Source organism: Hemibagrus wyckioides, linkage group LG10, assembly GCF_019097595.1.
Source record: "Hemibagrus wyckioides isolate EC202008001 linkage group LG10, SWU_Hwy_1.0, whole genome shotgun sequence".
Classification (NCBI taxonomy): Eukaryota; Metazoa; Chordata; class Actinopteri; order Siluriformes; family Bagridae; genus Hemibagrus; species Hemibagrus wyckioides.
In genome coordinates this window covers 25,783,897-25,803,040 of record NC_080719.1, presented here as the reverse complement: position 1 = coordinate 25,803,040, position 19,144 = coordinate 25,783,897, and the positions used below count along the sequence as shown (strand labels likewise).

General features: G+C 40.5%; 1 protein-coding gene across 1 annotated transcript in view; it reads left to right on the top strand.

Moving 5' to 3' along the window:
• Positions 1–1,189: 1,189 nt before the first annotated feature.
• anos1b (anosmin 1b) overlaps positions 1,190–19,144 on the top strand; it is a 41,149-nt gene continuing 23,194 nt past the window's right edge. The window contains exons 1-3 of the mRNA XM_058400424.1: positions 1,190–1,526; positions 7,903–7,950; positions 18,409–18,471. Of these exons, the coding sequence (XP_058256407.1) occupies positions 1,350–1,526; positions 7,903–7,950; positions 18,409–18,471 (288 nt within the window). The 5' untranslated portion in view covers positions 1,190–1,349. The remainder of the gene's footprint in view (positions 1,527–7,902; positions 7,951–18,408; positions 18,472–19,144) is intronic.

The following is a 19,144-nucleotide window of genomic DNA, read 5'->3' as shown; positions in this document are numbered from 1 at the left end:
ATCGAAGAACCCTTTGCAGTGCTTGATGGAAATAAAGCTGATCTTCTCTCCCAGATCCTGTTCCTGGAGCTCTGCCCTGGAGCATAAATATGTATGGTATCATTAATATGTGTCTTTCACTTGCAAAAACAGATACTGTGTACCTATATAAGGGATATAAGCTACATAATTGGACTAATTGGACTATAATTACCCTTTAGCATAAAGATTTAAGGGAATGCTAGATGTACATTTCTAGTTTAAAAATCCCAGCTAAAAGTACATAGCACCAGAGTACAATACCACTGACATGGAGAGCTAGGGTTTAGAGTTTAGTACCTAAAAGTGATCTGACTTTAGCAAATGCTGTCCAAGTGGATTTGGGATTGTTCACTTTTATTTAGTGACTGCTGTACATGGTCAGTTGATTTCCTGTGTGTTTCAGCCTTTAATGACTTAACTGACCTGATTTGAGTGATAGGAACTAATTAAGCAGTAGTTAAGCACATTCCTGCCTCATGGCTCCAGGGTCCTCAGGTTCGATCCCGAGCTTGGGTTACTGTCACCGACCAAACCTTTGTGGAGATTCAGTACAGGCTCTCCCTGTGGGCATGTGGGTTTTCTCCGGGTTCTCTGGTTTCCTCCCACCCTTCATGATCATGTAGTGCTACACTAAATGGCCAAAGTTTTGTAGACATTTGACCATGCTTTTTAAAAATCTCTCCCATGAAGGATGCTGAATTTGTGTTCATTCATCCACAAGAGCCTTTGTGAGGTCAGGAGGTCTGGGGTCCAGTTAGCACTCCAGTTTAACCCAAAGATGTTCAGACATTACAAACCATGAATCTTCATAGACCTTGCTTTGTGCACATGGGTACTGGAACTGGTCTGGGTCATTAGTCTGAGTGAAATGAATTCTTAAAGCTTTAGCATTACAGTTAAAATTCTGGAATTCGGTGGCTACACTTTAAGAAAGGTCCACATATTGGTGTGATGGTTCCTGCCTCACACCCAGTGCTCCCAGTATAGGATCTCAGTATAGTATTTTTTTATAAAGTCTAAAACACGACTTCAATCAGAAATGGAAATTATTCAGAAATGGTCATTTCATAGTGACAAAGTGCCACACGTTCAAACAAATGGCAGGGCAGTGTGTGTGTGTGTGTGTGTGTGTGTGTGTGAGCGGGGAGGAGGGGGGGAGTGTCTTTCTTGAGGCGACTCTGCACTCCAGTTCTGACGGCGCGTGCACACTGCGTTCTCCGAGCGCGTCAATTTCAGGTGGGATTTACGTCGATAAAAAAAACAAACAAAGACCTGCACGAGACAGTCGACGTACACGTGACAGCGAAACGAAAAGTGACAGCAGGACCATGTTTGTCTCCGGGGTTTTGCCGATATTGTTGTGCTGCGTTGTGAAGTTGAGCGTCGCGCGCAGGACCGGTGCTGAAGACGGAGAGACTGTGGAGAAGATTAACAGCGCGCGCTGCACCTCGCGCTGCCTCACGCTGCACATCACTCAGCTGACCTCCGCCTTCAGACGCCTTCAGGTCAGAGCCTCAACATCACACTATTAATGACACGATCAGAAATGTTCAGAAGCCACAAACTGTGAGCTGGTACACCATATGTGGCAGGAAACACACTGAGGTTTAGCTACAAAGACAGTGATAGACAGCTACAACTGGAACTGTAACACCCATACAGATTAAAACCAGAAAAAAGGAGTAAAACTTTGAAGACAGTGGAGTTACAAAGCACTAACATCTGACCATATCACTATCCTCTGAAAAGAATATAATATACCTCAGTAGGTCAGCACCACACTGAAAAATGATGGCTACAATCCTGATAAGGTTGCTTGATATGACAAAAAATTATATATATATATATATATATATATATATATGTGTGTGTGAATATATATATATATATATATATATATAAAATATGTGAAGACTTTCCAGTGGTACATGACATGGAACACAATGTATAAATTTAATTACATTAGTAAAGGCTTAATAAAACATTTACAGAAAGTAAATTAAAGACAAGAACCGATGTTAAAGTCCAGTTTCTGAGTAAGAGTTAAGTTATAAAAACACTACAATTTGACCACATCACTTTGGTTTGAAAAGTGTAGGTCAGAGTTTACATCATATTGTCATATTTCCAAGCCTTGCTAAAAGGTATAGTCAACATACCAGTCCACTTCAATGTGTGTTGAGTTTGGTGGATGGGGAAGTCATTAAGTGTGCTTTAAGCAGCAGTGTTTAACTCTTCTGGCTGTTTTTCCTTTTGCCCACCTGGGTTTGTGTTAATAGAGGGGGCCCCTAAACTCAAAGCAAATGGTGTGTAGCCTAATTTTCTTCAAGTGCTCTTTTATGTTAGTTTTCTGCTCTTTTTCTAGTGGTGCCAAATTCTAGGTCCAGTGAAAGCCTTTCCCCTCAGAGGCTAGCTGACAAACCAGACTAAATACATGACAGTGAAATAACAGCGTTCCTACGTGAAGTTAGCAAGTAACACCATTCATACTCGCTCTGTCTTACTACCATCTCTCGGGGATCGAAGACATCTTTTTTTGCTGCAATTCAAGCTAATTAATTGACCTTGTGGCTTGAAATCACCCTAATTAGATCCACGTTGGAAAGAAGCTCCACATTGAGCACGCAGCATGGAGTTCTTGGCCACGTTTTTCTCTCGGCTCCGCTAATGCGGTGTGACCTTCAAATGTTTCTACTTCGCACCTCATGGTTCATGAAAAGCTCAGGGTCACACGTGTACGTCTCCTCTGTGGGTGGTAGAGAATCGGTTCAGAGGTTGAACAACTGCGGCACCCAGAGCAGAGCCTGCTCCTTCATCTGATTTTGTCTTCCACTTCCTTCTTGTTCGGATCTGGCCTGTGATTAATGCATGTGGGAGAAGGAAGAAGGAAGAAACTAGATAGAGTCAGAAAAATGAAAGGTGTGTGGTGAAGCAGAGAAGAAAAATAATGTAAACCTTTTTTGGGGGGTCCAGATTTATGTCTGTTTGTGTGGTCAATATTTATTTTATTAAAAAATCCTATTTACTATTTTATTCACAATGGTAGTCTAGGGCAGATGTTGAGAGGTAAATCACTGTTATTGTCCAGATTTTAACCTACAGCCTTATACTCTAACACTGACACATGAGAGAAAGTCTTGTGAAAGCAGTTCTTAAAACTGGACCAATACTGTAAAAAAACAACAACACACAATTACGGTTATTTACACTTTCTGAGGCTCCGTGGTCTCCGTGCACAAACAGGACAATCCTGAGGCACTTCCGGATTGACGTGATATCACACGACCTCGAAAAGTCTTGTCCCTGATCGCACAGCAGATTTACAGCTTCGCTTTGAACACTTTTGGAATTTGAGAAACTAATGACCAATGACCAATTCATAGTCCATAAACATGCACAGCATTATAAGTGAGTTTCCTGTAAATTAGTTTTCTCTTCTTTTCTCAGTAGGAAAATGTGACTACAGGAATGTCCATGGTCATTATGTATACATTACACATACATTTAAAGGCTGCAGTATTTATTTAATAACACTCATCAGTTTGACCGTTGGTCCAGTGACGGCTTTAAAATGACTTTCAGTTGCATTAAGCATACACACAATCCAACAATGACCTGAAAAGCTAATTCAGTGTTTTATACATTTATACACCTTCCTCGGGTATTTATTAAAACTGTGCTATACCTGTGGGTGTGTGTTTAGTTGTCATCCAGTGCCTGTAATGGGTTTTGTTCAGGTGAAACTATAAGATATCACACATACGTTATTAAGCCTCTCGGGAAGACAGTGACACGAAACTGAATAGCAAAGTTTCGGTGGAGAATTTGATCTGATATTATTTCTCGCCCCAAAAGTAAGTTTGATAGATAGACAGACGGTGAGTCCTTTAATAACGCTCATTATCGGAGTCTCAGAAAAAGCTTGTTTTTTTTTTCTTTTAATTTCATGAAGACTTCCTGCTCTGTGGGTCTCTAACAGCTCAGTTAGCGGTGTCGCATTCTCGAGGCCTCACACTTGGAGATGTTTCTCTTTGCCATTCCAGCTAGGATTCTGCATCATTTAGCAGTTTGAATAAAACAGTCTGCGAAATAAATGAATAGAAAAGTTGTGGATTATCCATTGAACATGACAGAAAGGTACCCAGAATATGCCCTTTACAGAACAATATAAGAATATGATTTCTTTTTATTCATTTGTATCAAAAGTTGTATTTTGCATTAAAGGCCAGTAAAGCAACCAGAATTATCTAAAATTTCATTTCGTCTCTCTCCGTTGTCTTTGTGCTATTATGTGGTATAACGCTTTGACTCACTTGGCCTAATTGCATTGTTTTCTGCACAATATCCACAAAGTTTACACATTTGAAACTTCCAGTAACTTTTTAAAGCAATTATTTGGCTGTGTTCAAATGTACATGAGCCTAGTCACAAAGGTAATAAAAACTCCAGTGAACCCACTGTGTTTCAGAATAGCTGTTTACAGGATGAAGGGGACCAGAAAGAGCCCTCTGAGACCCTGACTCTCTTTACCTCTTGCTGTGTACTAACAACATTTTAACCAGAAGGGCCAAAACAATTGAAAAAAATCTAGCTCGTAATTCTCGTTCTGGGAAATGTCGTCAGGTCTGTGCCTCTACTTGATGCATCATAAGCAGGCCGATGCAAGGAGGCATGAAACGCTGTCGTGACTTGGGCCAGAGACAAAAGTGTGTAATTATGGCACTTGGAGTATGACTTGAAGTCGAGATGCATTGTGGGCTGAAGTAAATAAGCTTCGGGTTTAGTTTATGGTGTGATTCCCGGAATAGTTACGGACCGAAGGACTTCAAAGGACGGACGGAGACTTAATTATTTTACAGCTTTGATTGCAGGGTCATTAAATATTCAGCTATACAGCTATAATATTGTATGCCTGTGTGCCTCTCTCTCCATATGTATTTATCTGGCTGCCTGTCTCGTAGAGACGTAACCAAACTGATTACTCTGAATAAACTGGAGTGTGTTTTAAAACAGATACAGATATGAACACACTATTCCTTTTTACTTTCATGAGGATGAAAGGTCAGACATGAAGCTGGTGGGACATAGAAAGACCACGCTCATGAACATCTTTAGCATCCTTAGTAACTGCTTTGGTCAGTCCCTGTGGTGGAAATTGAGCTAGAATCAACTATATTGGTTTGCTCATAGCAAAAAACTCAAGTGATGTAACTGGAGTCAATTAGAATTAAACATTGTGCTAACAGTGCTAGCTTTTCCATCTCTGGGTTTTTCCAAAGATTTATTTTTAAGGGAAAAAAACCCATCAAAAGGAAAACAACACATCCAGTTTAGTCCTCACTCACTTCAACTTTAAACCCAAATAAAGATCCAGTTATTTGGAACAATAATCAGATCCCAGGAGGGTCTTTATCTGGTCACTTTTGTATAGTTGCTATCTGCTTCTGTTTATCATGCCTTTCAAATGCACCATGACTTACTGTGTCTGTCTAATCATCTTAATGGACATGTACATGTTTCAAATCTAAACGTCATTCGGTTTCTCCTCAACTCATATCTTTAAATTATTTGAAAGCCAGCTGAAGTGTTGTGACTACACAGCTCACAATGGCATGCAAGTGTAATTTCAGCTGTAGCCAGGTCATTACATCTGTCAGTTGACCCTACATGCATAAAGCAGGGCTTCATAACTAGGCCTGATTCTCTCTTCTTCTGTCCAAACGAGCTCTTCCTGTCCACATAAAAGGACGCAAACATTCAGCTGCCACGATCACTCATGACTCTCCCGTTCTGAGCAGTCGACTAGAGCTGCGTGAATGTGGTTCCTTTTTAACATCATGCTTCATAAAGCAAAGATCAAGAGTCAGCTCTGTTTTTGTGGATGAGAAAACCCCAGACAGAAACCATTACAATCAAACCATGCTGTTCAATGATCATCATAATGGCAGAATTAGGAAGTTAAATGTAAATGGGGAGCTTATAGGCAGAGAGCTCTTCCACTGTCTCTTTGGCCCTTAGGGGTTAAACTCTGCAACAATTTCACGCGACATTTTTGCTGTCAGATGTCATAAAGTGTGTTTAGATATGTTGGCGCATGTGTCTTTGTGGTATGGAGTTTTTCTCTTTTGTGCTTGGAGCTGAAACAGCTGCACATGTGGTATAGGGGCTAAGAACAAAGGGGCGGCCGCCAGGCTGAGTGACGCAGCCTAACTTAGCCTATCTGACAGCCTCTCTCTCTCTCTCTCTCTCTCTCTCTCTCTCTCTCTTTCTCTTTATTCTGCCCTTTCTTGTTCAGATGCTATCTCTTTGATGACTTCCCTCTCCCTTCTTCAAGTCCCATGTAAGCCAAAAGAGCCAAAAATAAATTCCCATGAATGATGGCAGTTTGCATGTGGTGTGAAATAAGCCACTAAATGGGGTACAAACAAGCAGAACAAAAGCTTATTTGTCTGATTGTTCACACCATGTGCTGGTCTTAGCTTTTGCAGCTGGCTATCTGGTATGCTAGAGGTCATGGATAGACTATGTACCGTGTGTGTAGTGTGTGTGTACAGTTTGGTCAAACTTCATCCAAAAGCATTGATGCTGTGGATTTCAGTGGAGTGTGCAAACTATTCAAACTATTATTGTTCCAAACAGGAAAGACAAGGAAGAAACGTAAAGTGTCATACATAAATGGTTTCACTTAAAAACCTAGACAATGAGGTGAGCATGTGCAAGTCAATTCAATTAAACAGTGTTTTTCGATATTTAAAAATAAAAAAAAAGATTAAATGCAAAACACTCAGGAAGGATTTGGGTTTCTGTCCATCAGAGTTCTGTTGTGAATAGGAAGCAACTCTGATGACTCCCAAAGGTTAATGCTCTTACTAAGTGGCAGCAAAGGCCTTACTGTACTCTCCCTTAGGCAAAGATTAAACCCTGTGTCTAAACGTCATTATAATCTCCACTAGAATACATTTTCTTCAATAGCCCCAGTATTGAATTTGCCCTGACACTGATGTGCTTTTCATTGTTTTTCACCTGTTTGGCATGTGAACCTGTTACTGTTTCTGGCCTGTAGTTTCTAGGTGTGGGTTTTGGCTTTTCATATGGAACAGTCATCAAGAAGGATTTAAAAGGGTGATGTAATCTCTGGGGATGATCTTACGCTCCAACATTCCTTTTGAGATCAGTTTTTTGGACCTAAGGACAGTCTCTCAAACATAATGGGTTTTTCTTTTCTCCTTAAGAGCTTATTAAGACCTCACAAAGGCAGCGTGGGAGCTCATAAGTGGCATGAAGAGAGCTTGCGGAGGATAAATGTTGGTTGCCCAGAGGGGGTGTTTAAAGAGGGGTAATTAACCCCGCTTAGAGGGACAGAATCTGTGCCGGTGCTCTTTGATTTGTTTTAAATAGTTGTTTATGCCTGACACCGCTTGCGTTTTCTGTTATTTCACTGGGACTGTTACAGTTTTCCTTTATGGAAGTGGCTGAAGGAATTGTCCAGGATGTTTCGGATTAAATCAGAAAGGGAGCTCGAGTCAAAACACAGACACTTTTACTATCATTAGCTTCGTTAGTCACGTTTAATTCCCGGCTGCCAGTTTTCCAGCAGTCTGTGTGGTTAGAGGTTGACGTACACTAGAGGTCATGGCGTTGGCGTGTGGTACTCCTGTGTTTATATCTAGTGTGATTCATCCGTGCCCAGTGCACTTCCTCACTCTGGAAACAATTCTGGTTTCACCCTACAGATGATGACATACGAACTAAATAAAACATAGTAATATGACTGAGTGAATGAGAAAACAGATCATATGGAAAGGTCAGTCTGTGTTCTGTGGCTACATGTCATTATAATTTACACACAAACTTGATTTTCCCTTTTTTTTGATCTTACAGAGTGATGAGGTTCTGGGCTGGTGTGAAAACCATAGGAGATGTGCTCAGGTAAGAAATTTAGCTTTTTCCATCGAATTATTCAGACTCAGCTCTCTACCTTGTTTATTACAGTGAAACACTGTCTATTGTAAAGAAAAGGAAAAAAGGTTTATTGCTTTTATATGAACCGTAGTGAACACATTAAATTCACCTTAAATTCGTCCTCAGTTCACGTGGTCATAACTGAAAACTAAAACAGAGTGAATTTAATGTGTTCAGGGATCCTGGTTTCAGGTCAAGGATTATGTTTAATACAATTTCCACTGCAGCAGTATTGCAGATTATTTTAATTGCTCCATCGCCGAGGTTATTGATACAGTGAAGGTATTTAATAGGGTGCTTTCATAAAATTTTCATTTTGTGATACAAGGTGTTTGGCTTTCGAGGTCAAATCCTTTTTTTTATTGCAGATAACTTTTTGGCCAGTTACACGGTGTCCATAAGCCCTGTACAAATCTCTGCATTTGCTGTCTGACATTTTTACCTGATCTGTAAAAAAGCCTGTTTTTTTTTTTAAATATGTAATTTGATGTCTTGAAAGCAATAGCAATAGCATGAGGAGGATGTAGGAAATTCATGGGCTCTTGTTTTTTATTGCACCACCACAAGGTGTTGAAACACATAGTTGAATTGAACTCGAGCTAGCGAGATTGACCGATCAGCTATCTAAAAGAGGAAACAGCTCTTTTCCTTCTTAAATGTCGGAATGTTTTACTTGGTCACTGGACCTCATTTTTTTTATTAAATGAGACATTTGTTCATTGTAATTTCTCCACAAAATCCCTTGATATGCTTCATTTTTCAATGAATGTAGAAATGATATAATTCATATGTAATGTATTATATAATGAAGGCAACAGCAGAATGTTCCAACTTGCAGTTTTGCAGAATAAAATGATACGCAGCACTAATTGCTCTGTAATAAGCCAGTAAACATGCTCAGGTCATTAATAGTAATTGCCTAAGCCAGACGTCTTTGGCTGCCTTCTCCATCGAGTGCCCTGAGGGAGCAAGGTTAAACGTGCCTGAAAAAGGTAGAGTGTTTTCCCCCTGTGAAGGCTGAATTTCTCACACCAAGCACTTGAGCTGTTCTAATTGCTTTCAGATGGAGGTGATTCTCCCACAGTTCCTCCAATAATAGGTAAAGTAAATGTTGTGCTTCTTATGAAAATAATGAGAGCCATTTCACATCCTCCTGGGCTGCGCTGCCTCTCATAAAGGGCCCTTGACATTAGCCCTTGTTCGTTCTCTTAGAGCATGTGTCAGGGTCATTCTTTTACACGTGGGCTCGGTCCCAGCTTGAGCCATTTTTTTTTAAAGGAAGCCATGTTTCTATACTTTCCTTCTTTTAATTACATTCTGCGTTAAGGTTCATCCATCCAGACTAATCTGCTACTCAAAAAATCAATTTAGTCAGGATTGATTTAAAAAAAGGCTTTAGTACGGAACCTGATAGCATTCCCAGAGACTCATCTATGTGACCAGAGCTAAAGAAAAAAAGGTGCCGTCCAGTATTCCTTTCAGTGTAGCTGTGCTTCACACACCTCTCTACAGTTCTAGACCTCGATTAACCTTTGTTTCTGAGAGCCTGCTGTTTTAATGGACAGCTTAGAGCAAGCCGGAGGCCACGCACATACCCAGCTCCCCTCCGTTAACCCGAATCTGGATCCCTCCCTCCCATCCCCCCGTGTGGCAGGTGAGCTGCAGGCCTGGTAGCTGACCCGACCCCCCTGGACTGGTCACTGAGCTGAATCATCGGGGGCAGTTGGTGGAGGGTCGCTCCCTGTGTGGCCACCTCTCTGGGGGAATCTCTCCAGCTGAGTGCGGCCTCGGCTCTCTTTTAGCCCTGTGGAGAGGGCATCTCCGGCCAATGTTGACCTAGCAATTTTCCATTTTTATAGTGTCTTCTGAGAGCAGAGGAACTCTTTGTGTTGTTCTAGAGCTCCTGCATTTGCAATTTGTGTTCTTTGGAAGCTCCTTTGAGGAGTCTTAATTGATATTGGAAAATTGGAATAAACCTCTCATACAAAGAACACAAAAGTTCATCTAGAGACGAGGGTGTTACTGCACACATTTGTCATTGTAATGTAATTTTACTCGTATTATGGAACGTTCCGTAGATTTCTGGAATTCCTTTTGAAGATTTCTTTGATTAGTTGCTTCTCACATACTTCAAACATGGATGTGCATGCATGTTCATCATGAAGTCACTAACAACATTTCAAAAATATTTCAAATCGTAATAATTCAGACTAAAAACATTCTAAGGCTCAGTGGTTCTGGACTGAAGTACCGTTATTTCAGTGGCTCAACGTTTAGCACTCTGTGGTGTGTGGCCTGCAGATACCTGATCTGAGTTTGATCAAACTTACACACACACACACACACACAGGGTTACTATGTAAGTGTGAATGTGTTTAGGATCTTTAGATCACCCAGGCAGTTCCCACAGTAGATCAGCATGAATTGTTTTCATCTGCTAACTGTTGATTTTAAACTGCATTAAACATCGGGTGTTTTCCACTTCACTTGGTGCCCTGCGTGACACCTTAATGACAAGCTTTTGCCACATTCGTCTGCGAGCAGCCTGTTTAGCCGTAAAGGTATTTACACAGCGCTGCACGTTTACTGGACATTTGTGGAATTTTACAATGTTCCCAAAGTGAATGAAAGATGTTCTACATATGGTTTTTGTCATGGTAGGTTTGGAGCCTGAGAGCGTTTAAATGTCAGTGTACCAAACCACAACTTTCAACTCTTCATGCTTTTCAGGTAAAATGAAAATGTTTAAACCAAAAAGCAAAGAGGCCGGGAGGTGATCATTGGATAGCATTCTTAAAAATGAGGTCTGTGATGATTTAACCAAAATTACTGCATTATTTTCTTTCCTAACTGCCGGACTCATGAGTCTTATTATTACTGATATGACTGTACAGTTTATTTCCTCCCGGTGTTCATAACAATGATCAATTTCAGAAATCTTGTGTCCAATATGGATTTTTTTCCCATGCTGTTAATGTGTCAAAAAAGCTCTGGTTTTCAGAAAGAAAGAGAAATTTTTTTTACACACACACACATGTATATATATATATATGAAATGAGTGCTAAATAGAGTTCACGAGTTTTTACTGAACCAGTTATTATTAGTTCATTTTTGGCACATGCCATCAGTCCAAGGTGATTTTCAAGCTCATTTACACTTCACACAATGTGTTTTACTGCACATACATGAGCATGTGGGTTACGCAGAATTGTACTTGGATGTAAGTAAATAAGACAATGTTCTAATGGCTTTAGAACATTATTATCATGTAGAGTTAATTAAAGTCAAACAAAGTTTAAAAAGTTTTTGAAATAAATTCACATTCGAAGCATTCTCAGGCCTTTCAGTGTGTAAAACACCAGCTCTCTGGTTAATGCTCTGATTAATGGCCCAGGCAGCAGTGGAATCTTTTTTTTTTTTTTAATGGTCCCATAACAAGTGACCCGCAGTCCCACAGCCCCTGTCTGAGTGTTTTAGGTGTTGCTACAAATTTTCCCTCACTGTTGGTCTGAGGTCAGTCCTTTATATACTGGTTAAAGGAAAATGTTATTGTCCCCCCCGAATGTTTTGAAGTGAATTATTGGAATATTTCTCCGCAATACATTAACTGATTTATCCTATAATGGGAGTCAACTAGGCCAAAATATGGGCTCATGTCTTGGCTTAATACATAACATTATTAAAATACAGTCACAGAGCTTCAGAAATCACCCCCTACATCTGTGGCACAGCTTCAGTCCAGTAGATATATTGAAAAAGTTGAGCAATTGGTGAATTTTCTCTTTAGGTTTGGACACACAAAGGGGAAAAGACAGGAGTGTCAGATCATATAACATCCTCTGCCTGTCGAAGAGGACTCTTCATAGTGACCGCTGGAAAACTTTTGTTTTTTAGGGTATAGAGGGTGTCAAGCTGCAGTCCTATTATAAAAAAAAAAAACCCTAGGCTTTTCTGTGCTGTGGTGGACGTTTGGAAATGTATAGGTTTCTGTTCATAGCTTGTTTAAATTAACTTTTAGGCTTTGGCTTTGATTTAGGGATTTAAGCAGCCATAAATGGATTTAGCTGGAAAAATCTCCACGCCATCCCCCCTCGTTGTTGGTACAGGACAGATTGTTAACAGAGCCTGTGGTTCTCCAACTGCTCGTTGAGTCTGCTTGAGCTGATCAAAAGACTGGATTAGAGCATTAGGAATGAGGATGTTTCCTCTCCACAATGTAAACAAAAAGCAAAGGGCAAATAAATAAACCAGCTTAGCGTTGCTGTCGGGGTTCATGGGCAGGCCAAGCTGTCATTTTCACCCACAGTAGTTCAGGAGACTGATCCGCTTCTACATTTGCTGCTGATTTAGAAATCAGCCACCGAAAAAGTAATAGTCGTTTCGTGAACAAGCGAGTCACAACTTCTTTAACAAATGTCAAGAGTGTTTATGATCACAGTCAGTCCAGTAATGTTGGGCACATAAAAAAACAACAACAGCTCCTTGATGCCATTCGGAGGCTTAAACATTAAATGTGTATAACTGGACCCAACCATACCACACACTTATCAAAATCAAGGAGTATTTATTATTAGTAGTGTTTTTCCCAGTAATATAGTGTATAATAATAATATAATTATAATTCACAACGAATTCTAAGAAAATGAAATGACCGTGATTATTTGTGCCAAGTATATAACATGTAATCAGCATGTGCACAGAGTATAAGAAATGGATTAATTCTAGGAATCAGATAATATTTAAGTGCTATTACTGTTTCAGTGTAGATGGTAGTGATGATATCGTAGCTTAAGCTCAACAGTGTGTCTGTGAGGTTTTTTGCCTGGCCATGTGCATTAAAGCCAGTGTGTTAGAGGTGAAGACAGATGGAAGGCTCGGCCATTCTTGGCTGGTTTGGTCATCTGGTGAATGTCTTTTTTTACTGAAGGACAGTTGGCTTTTATCTTTTTGAAGGGTTTTCCATATTGTCCTTAATGTGTTCCAGCCTACCCTTCCCTCACACGTTTTTTTCCACTACGTGATAGGATCACATTCCTGCACCAGGTAATGAAAACAACCAATCAAAAGGCTTAAAAGGCGAGCTTTATGACTTTGGCAAGTTGCACCGTATAGATGTCTAAATATGTGATTGAAGTCCGTGAAGCTGACCATCCATCATCGACAGTCTCTACTGTCCAGCAAGGTAGGTTTTAAACAGTAACACATTTCTGGCCCTGACAAATCATGACGGCGTTTGTCTCTGGTGTACCTCTATCACCAAAGTGGACACAACATGACCATGCATACTCGCATGATCTATAGAGCCGGCTTTCTTCCCTAGTGTCTTGGGTTTCACATATGGTTTGTACACCTGGTTCACCTTAAAGTGCTGAAGTTAATACAGTGCATTGTATCACTTCCTCGAATTCATAGACTGGCACATCAGTGGAGCATCCTGGCACACAGGCAGTGCACACTAGTGACGAGGTACACATCTATCGTACTGAGAAAAGACAAGAAGGACGGGACTTTGTGGTTAGACACACAGGCTTTGAAATTGCCAAGGAATCCCCATTCAGGCTCCCAAGTTTTTGCCTGGCCAGAGCAAAATGGAAAAACAGTGCCTGTGTTATGCTGTGCATGGCATTTTACTGGCAGCATTTGGGTCGACTTCTCAGCTTATTGCGCTTCTCTGTCGAACAGCAAGGCCTTGGATCGGCTGCGAAATGTACAAAATTAAGTCACTTTTCTCATCACGTAACTCACATAAGAAGGAGTTCCTCTGTTTGGGTTTTGCCTCAACTAGAAGATGGCAGATTTGATTTGGATCACTGAGATGAAACGTAAGCTCAACCTACATAATTACAATACCATGGGTATAGAAACAAAACTCAACAAGAAGCATTACTTTTTAAAACAAATTATAAGATTTCAATTGCTGGCTTCTTAAATCTGCCAGAAAAAAGGATTTTTGAAAAGAGTGAGAAACTTTGGCAGACACTACTCTAGCCTACTACTGAAGAGTTGTGTGCCAGTAGAGAAGCAATTCCAGCCAGAGACATTAATCAGGACAATTCTGTGTGACTGTTTGATTAATCGATGGTCTGGCACGGCCTGTGTGACAGTGATAATAGTGACCACGTGGAGGGTTATTGGCAATTTGCTGTTTTCTGTATTGTGGTCTCATCTGAAAACATCTGCAGGGCATGAGGACTCACTGAGTGGTTTCATAAGGATGAACATGATGTACATGATGTGTTATGACCTTCACAGTCTGCAGCTCTGAACTTGAACACCTTTGTGAGATTTCGGAGCTGTGTGTTCAAGAGCACACTCCACCACCATCATCAAAACAACTACATCTTTTGGAAGAATGGTCTTCATCCCCCCGTAGACTTTCAAAGACTCCGATGCCAAGGCACACTGTAGTTCTCCTGCTCAAAACATTACTGAGACACTGTTCGTTGGTTTCCTTTAATTTGTCAGCCATCTGTATTAGAGCTGTTATTATTTCCATTAACTATGGAATGGCTTCACTTTATGATGCTTTCTTTTTTTCTGTAGCTGGAACAAGAAGCCTGATTTCAATTGTTCTTTTAATTGTTGCTTTATTGGAAAATCTTATTAAAGAAGAATATAAATGTGTTGGTAAAGCTGAAAGCTTTAAATGTAGTCAATAAAGTGTCTAGACTTGTAAATGTTCAGAGGAAAACAGCTTGAAAATATTTGGGGAAATGTATTTTTGAAAAACGTAAGTGATGATAATTCTTTATAATCATTACAGTTAACTTTTAAATGTTTTCATTCTTTGAAATTCTTGGCTTTAAAAATGACACATAAGATCACACGGTATTTCTCATAGTTTTATCAAAAGCTTCCTCTACTTTGCTGAAATATCTGCATTTTCTCTCTGTCAATGAAGATTAAGTGGCTTTCACCAGGCACAAAGATCCCATTAGGCCAGTCTGTCAGTGGCTAGTCAATACAGCATGAAAGGCTAAAGAGTCAGCATTGCTCAGAAACAGAATATGTCTAAGCGAGCGTGATGAAGACCAGCAGAGGAAGCTGTTTCCGTCCCTGTGGGATGCCACGGTATAAACACTCAGGTTGAACTCGTTGTTCAGTAATAATCCTTTGGGCCTTGTCATGGAAACGGAACGGCAATAACATCCCTCAGTGAATGACCATTTACGTTTCAAAGTGCAACGATGTTAAGTTTAAACATGCAGTGTACCATAGCCTGGTTCAGAAAATAGTCACAAATGTATTTAATGCAGGAGTTTGTTTAGAGTAAAGCATGTTAGTTGTGCTGCAGTTAAGCTCAGCTCTTACTACTTGCATTTCCACTTCCAGATGTAGCCTGTCGTCCGTCCATCACCACATAATTGGACGCTGTCTGTTAAGTCGGTGCCCTGCACATTAGAGAAATTAGTCGCTGATAACCTGTGTCAGGCTCCGACTAAGCACAGCATACCTGTTTAGATGTGATGAATATGGGAGTTGTGCTGTGGAGGCAGCAGGAAGGAAAACAACTTTCCGTAATGGAGTCCAGCTCTAATGTTCACCGAGTTTACCACTAGCCTTCTTTCCACACCCTCACCGGAGAGTGTTGTCACATTGATGGTTTGCAGGCGTTGTGTGTTTGGGAGCATATTTAGCTGAGAGGGGGCGGTGGCTTTTGGGTTTTTGAAGTGCTGGGTGTGAAGATGACCCATGAAGGCTGTCAGCGGTTGTTAGATGGAGGCAGTGCATGCACTGGTCAAACTGGCCAAGGCTTTGCAACCAGATGCTCATGTATATTACACATATATCTTTTTTATTATATTACATACTTTATTTCTTTCATAAAGGGATTTTCACTAATACATAATTTCCATATCTACACACAAGATTGACCATATCTACAACCTTAACCTTGGTGTTGGGGTTTCTGTAAAAACAGCATCTTTGATGTTTATTACCTGTACGTGTTACCACCATTACTAGCACCTTTTGGTTTGTGGGAACATTTGGTCCTCAGAAACACAGCAATCACACACACGTCCACTTTCCTCTCATTAAACTGAGTTATATTAGAATTTGTCTAGAACAGGGATGTGGTAGCTCGGTGGTTAAGGTGTCGGGCTACTGGCCGCAAGGTTGTGGTTTCAAATCCCAGGACCACCATGCTGCCATGACTGGGCCCTTGAGCAAGGCCCTTAAACCTCAGTTGCTCTGTTGAAAAATAAATAAAAAGATTAGATGGATTGTAAGTCACTCTGGATAAGGTCATCTGCCAGAATGCCCTAAACAGAAATCTACAATTGGCTTAGTTCATGATTCTGACAGCCTTTAACAATTTTATCAGTATTGCTAATCTTCACCATCAGGTTTCTCAAAGCCCAGTATAACATACTCTCCGTTGAAATTCCTACCAACCCCTGTGGCAAGACCATGTTGATAGGACTCAGCATGACTGACTGATCAATCAAATTTACACATTTGCTGTGATTATTTTTGCAGTAAAGTGACACCTTTGTCTGTTTCCCTACAAACCAGTCTGTTTCCCTCTTTTTCGTTTGTAAGCCAGAGTGCACTCTGTGGGGATCGGCCAAGCGAAAGCCGTCTTTTCTCTAGCGGAGAATAGATGGTGGCAGATGTTGAAATAATCCGTCAGATAACACACAACAGATGTCTTAATATTGTCCAGCTCGTACTGGAGACGACATGAATGACTAGGGTTGGCCCGGTGAGGCAGAGACAGAGGCTTGCCGGGAGCGCACATGTTTGATAGATTAGAGAGGACTGAAGTACGCGGAGAGCAAAGAGGAAAGGACGGGAGGACTGAGACTAAACACACTACTGTACACACCCTTTCCTGTCAGTGTGACACTATAATCTATTATTTAAGCATTAGTGATGTGTAAGGTTAAACACAATATTTACTCAAGTATTAAATATTTACTTCACTTCATAACAAGAAAGGGCGCTTGACTTAAGATCTGTATTTAAAACAGGTCTTACAGGCTTTTACTTCCTCAGGTTTGTTAGCGACGAAGTGAATGAATTTGTAGTCCTGTGTTTGAAGGTACTTCATCAAAATCAATTATTTTGTTAAAAGCTTTCCCACGGGAAGGTGGGAGCGTGGCTTCAATGTTTGGCTAAATGAAAACACATTATAGTAGGGTTTAAAGACACATAAATCAACTCCAATAAATTACTAGGTGTAGTAGAACCGTGGCACTCCGGCACCGGAGTCGCAGAACCCTGCATTAAAGCTAGTTGCCTTCTGAGTAGGAAATAGAAAATCTACCGATCACCTACACAAGAAGTTTACAATCCTAAGGAATTGACATTCCTATAAAAAAAGTACGAAAAATCAGTGGTCCATATACACGTTTCATCACTCAACACGTAAATCCAATTACTCGGTGGAGGTTGCTTTTCTTTCGCTGACAGCCAGAACGGGCTCTGCACTGAAAGCCAGTTACAGTTAGTTCACTAGCCTGTGGTCAGGATTACACTACACAGAAAAAAATGTTCCTCAAGGGTTCCTTCTGTGTCGAAGGTCTTTTTCTAAAGAAACCCCCACTCTTGTAGGGTTCCATATAAAAACTTAAAAAAGGGTAAACCTCCAGAGGGAAAAATCAAAGAGCTCTATAGAGCGTTAGAAAGAACATGTTTTCCACATGTACACTGACTTTAGATTGACACGTCTATACTAACTGGTCACTGTTCTGTCTCATTGAGCCTGTGTCCACTATAGCCTCAGATTCCTGTTCTTGACTGACAGAAGTGGAACTCATTGTGGTCTTCTGCTGTTGTAGCCTGTCCATTTTAATATTTGTCATGTTGTGTGTTCTGAGGACATCCCAGGAGATCAACAGCTTCAGACAGACTTAGACCAGCTTGTCTGGCTGGTCAGACTGGCTGGTTATCCTTTTCTGATCTTTAATGTAAACATAAACTGAAGCTCTTGACCTGTTTCTGCCACATTATTATACTGACTATATCATTTCATGAGTAAATAGATGTACAGGCATTTCTAATAAAGTGGTAAGTGTATTGCTCCTATTTTCCCAGGCTGATATGATCCTGGTCTGCCATGCCTAGTCTGACCTGTGAGTAACCAGTATCAGACAAACAAAAAGTGTGGCCTGTACTTCAGGAAACTTTATATTTTCACAGTCACCTGATTTCTGAAAAGAACAATTGCCATATACTAATTAGCATGTCCATTTGCCAGACTATAGCAGGAAAACAGTTATTAAGGTTTGTAGGGTGTGTTTAGTAATACTTTAAAAAAGACTAAATTGCAGTGGGTATTTTTGAGGTAGATTGGTTTTATGATGTAAGAGTAAGGTTTTTCTTGGCATATTTTGCCGCACAGTTTACTATTTTTCTCCCTCTTACTCAATGGCTAGTTACATTCCATTCTCAGGTCTGTTTTCTTTGTTTGTCTGCAGTGCCTACAGCCATGCAAGGAATTATGGGAAACCAGAAGGGTTCTTTCTCACAAGTTTTGCGAGGTAAGGCTTACCACACAAAGTCTGTTGCCAATGTGTTTGAGTGAATCAGAGAAGGATGACTAAACCACAACGGGATAGGAGATGTACATAAAGATCATAACAGTCGTTAACCTGCTGGGAGATGATGCATTAGAGCCAAGAGCTCTGGACATGATGAATGTGCATGTTTGGTAGAATGTCTTCCTGTGATTCAATTTCAGCCATATCAAGAAGCTATATGAGGAAGATTGTGAGCCAGCGTATAAAGTTACCCTGTGATGCTCTGTGATTTAAAACATGACAAGCCTATATGTGTGTGTGTGTGTGTGTGTGTGTGTGTGTGGAATGGAAAATTGAATCATATTCATATTATCCTCCTGGTCCCTAGGTTCAGATTTGATTACACTCCTTTAATCCTCTTCTGCAGAGTGGTGAGGTATTAAGAGAGGAAATCTAACAGACAAAACAGTGTCACTGTGCACTCAGAAAGACTCAGAGAGTCTTGAGTTTTCATGGCAGTATATTAAACCCACTGGATGATAAGCGCCATGGTGTAATTTTCAATCTCTCTGTATTAGAAAGAAGCTGCATGCTTTTTGTTGTTTCCCCAACTGTGTGATTCACCCAATGGAAGAAACATGTGCCTTGCATCAACCCAGAGAAGCATCGAGTTAAGTAATTCTTGGAGATGTTT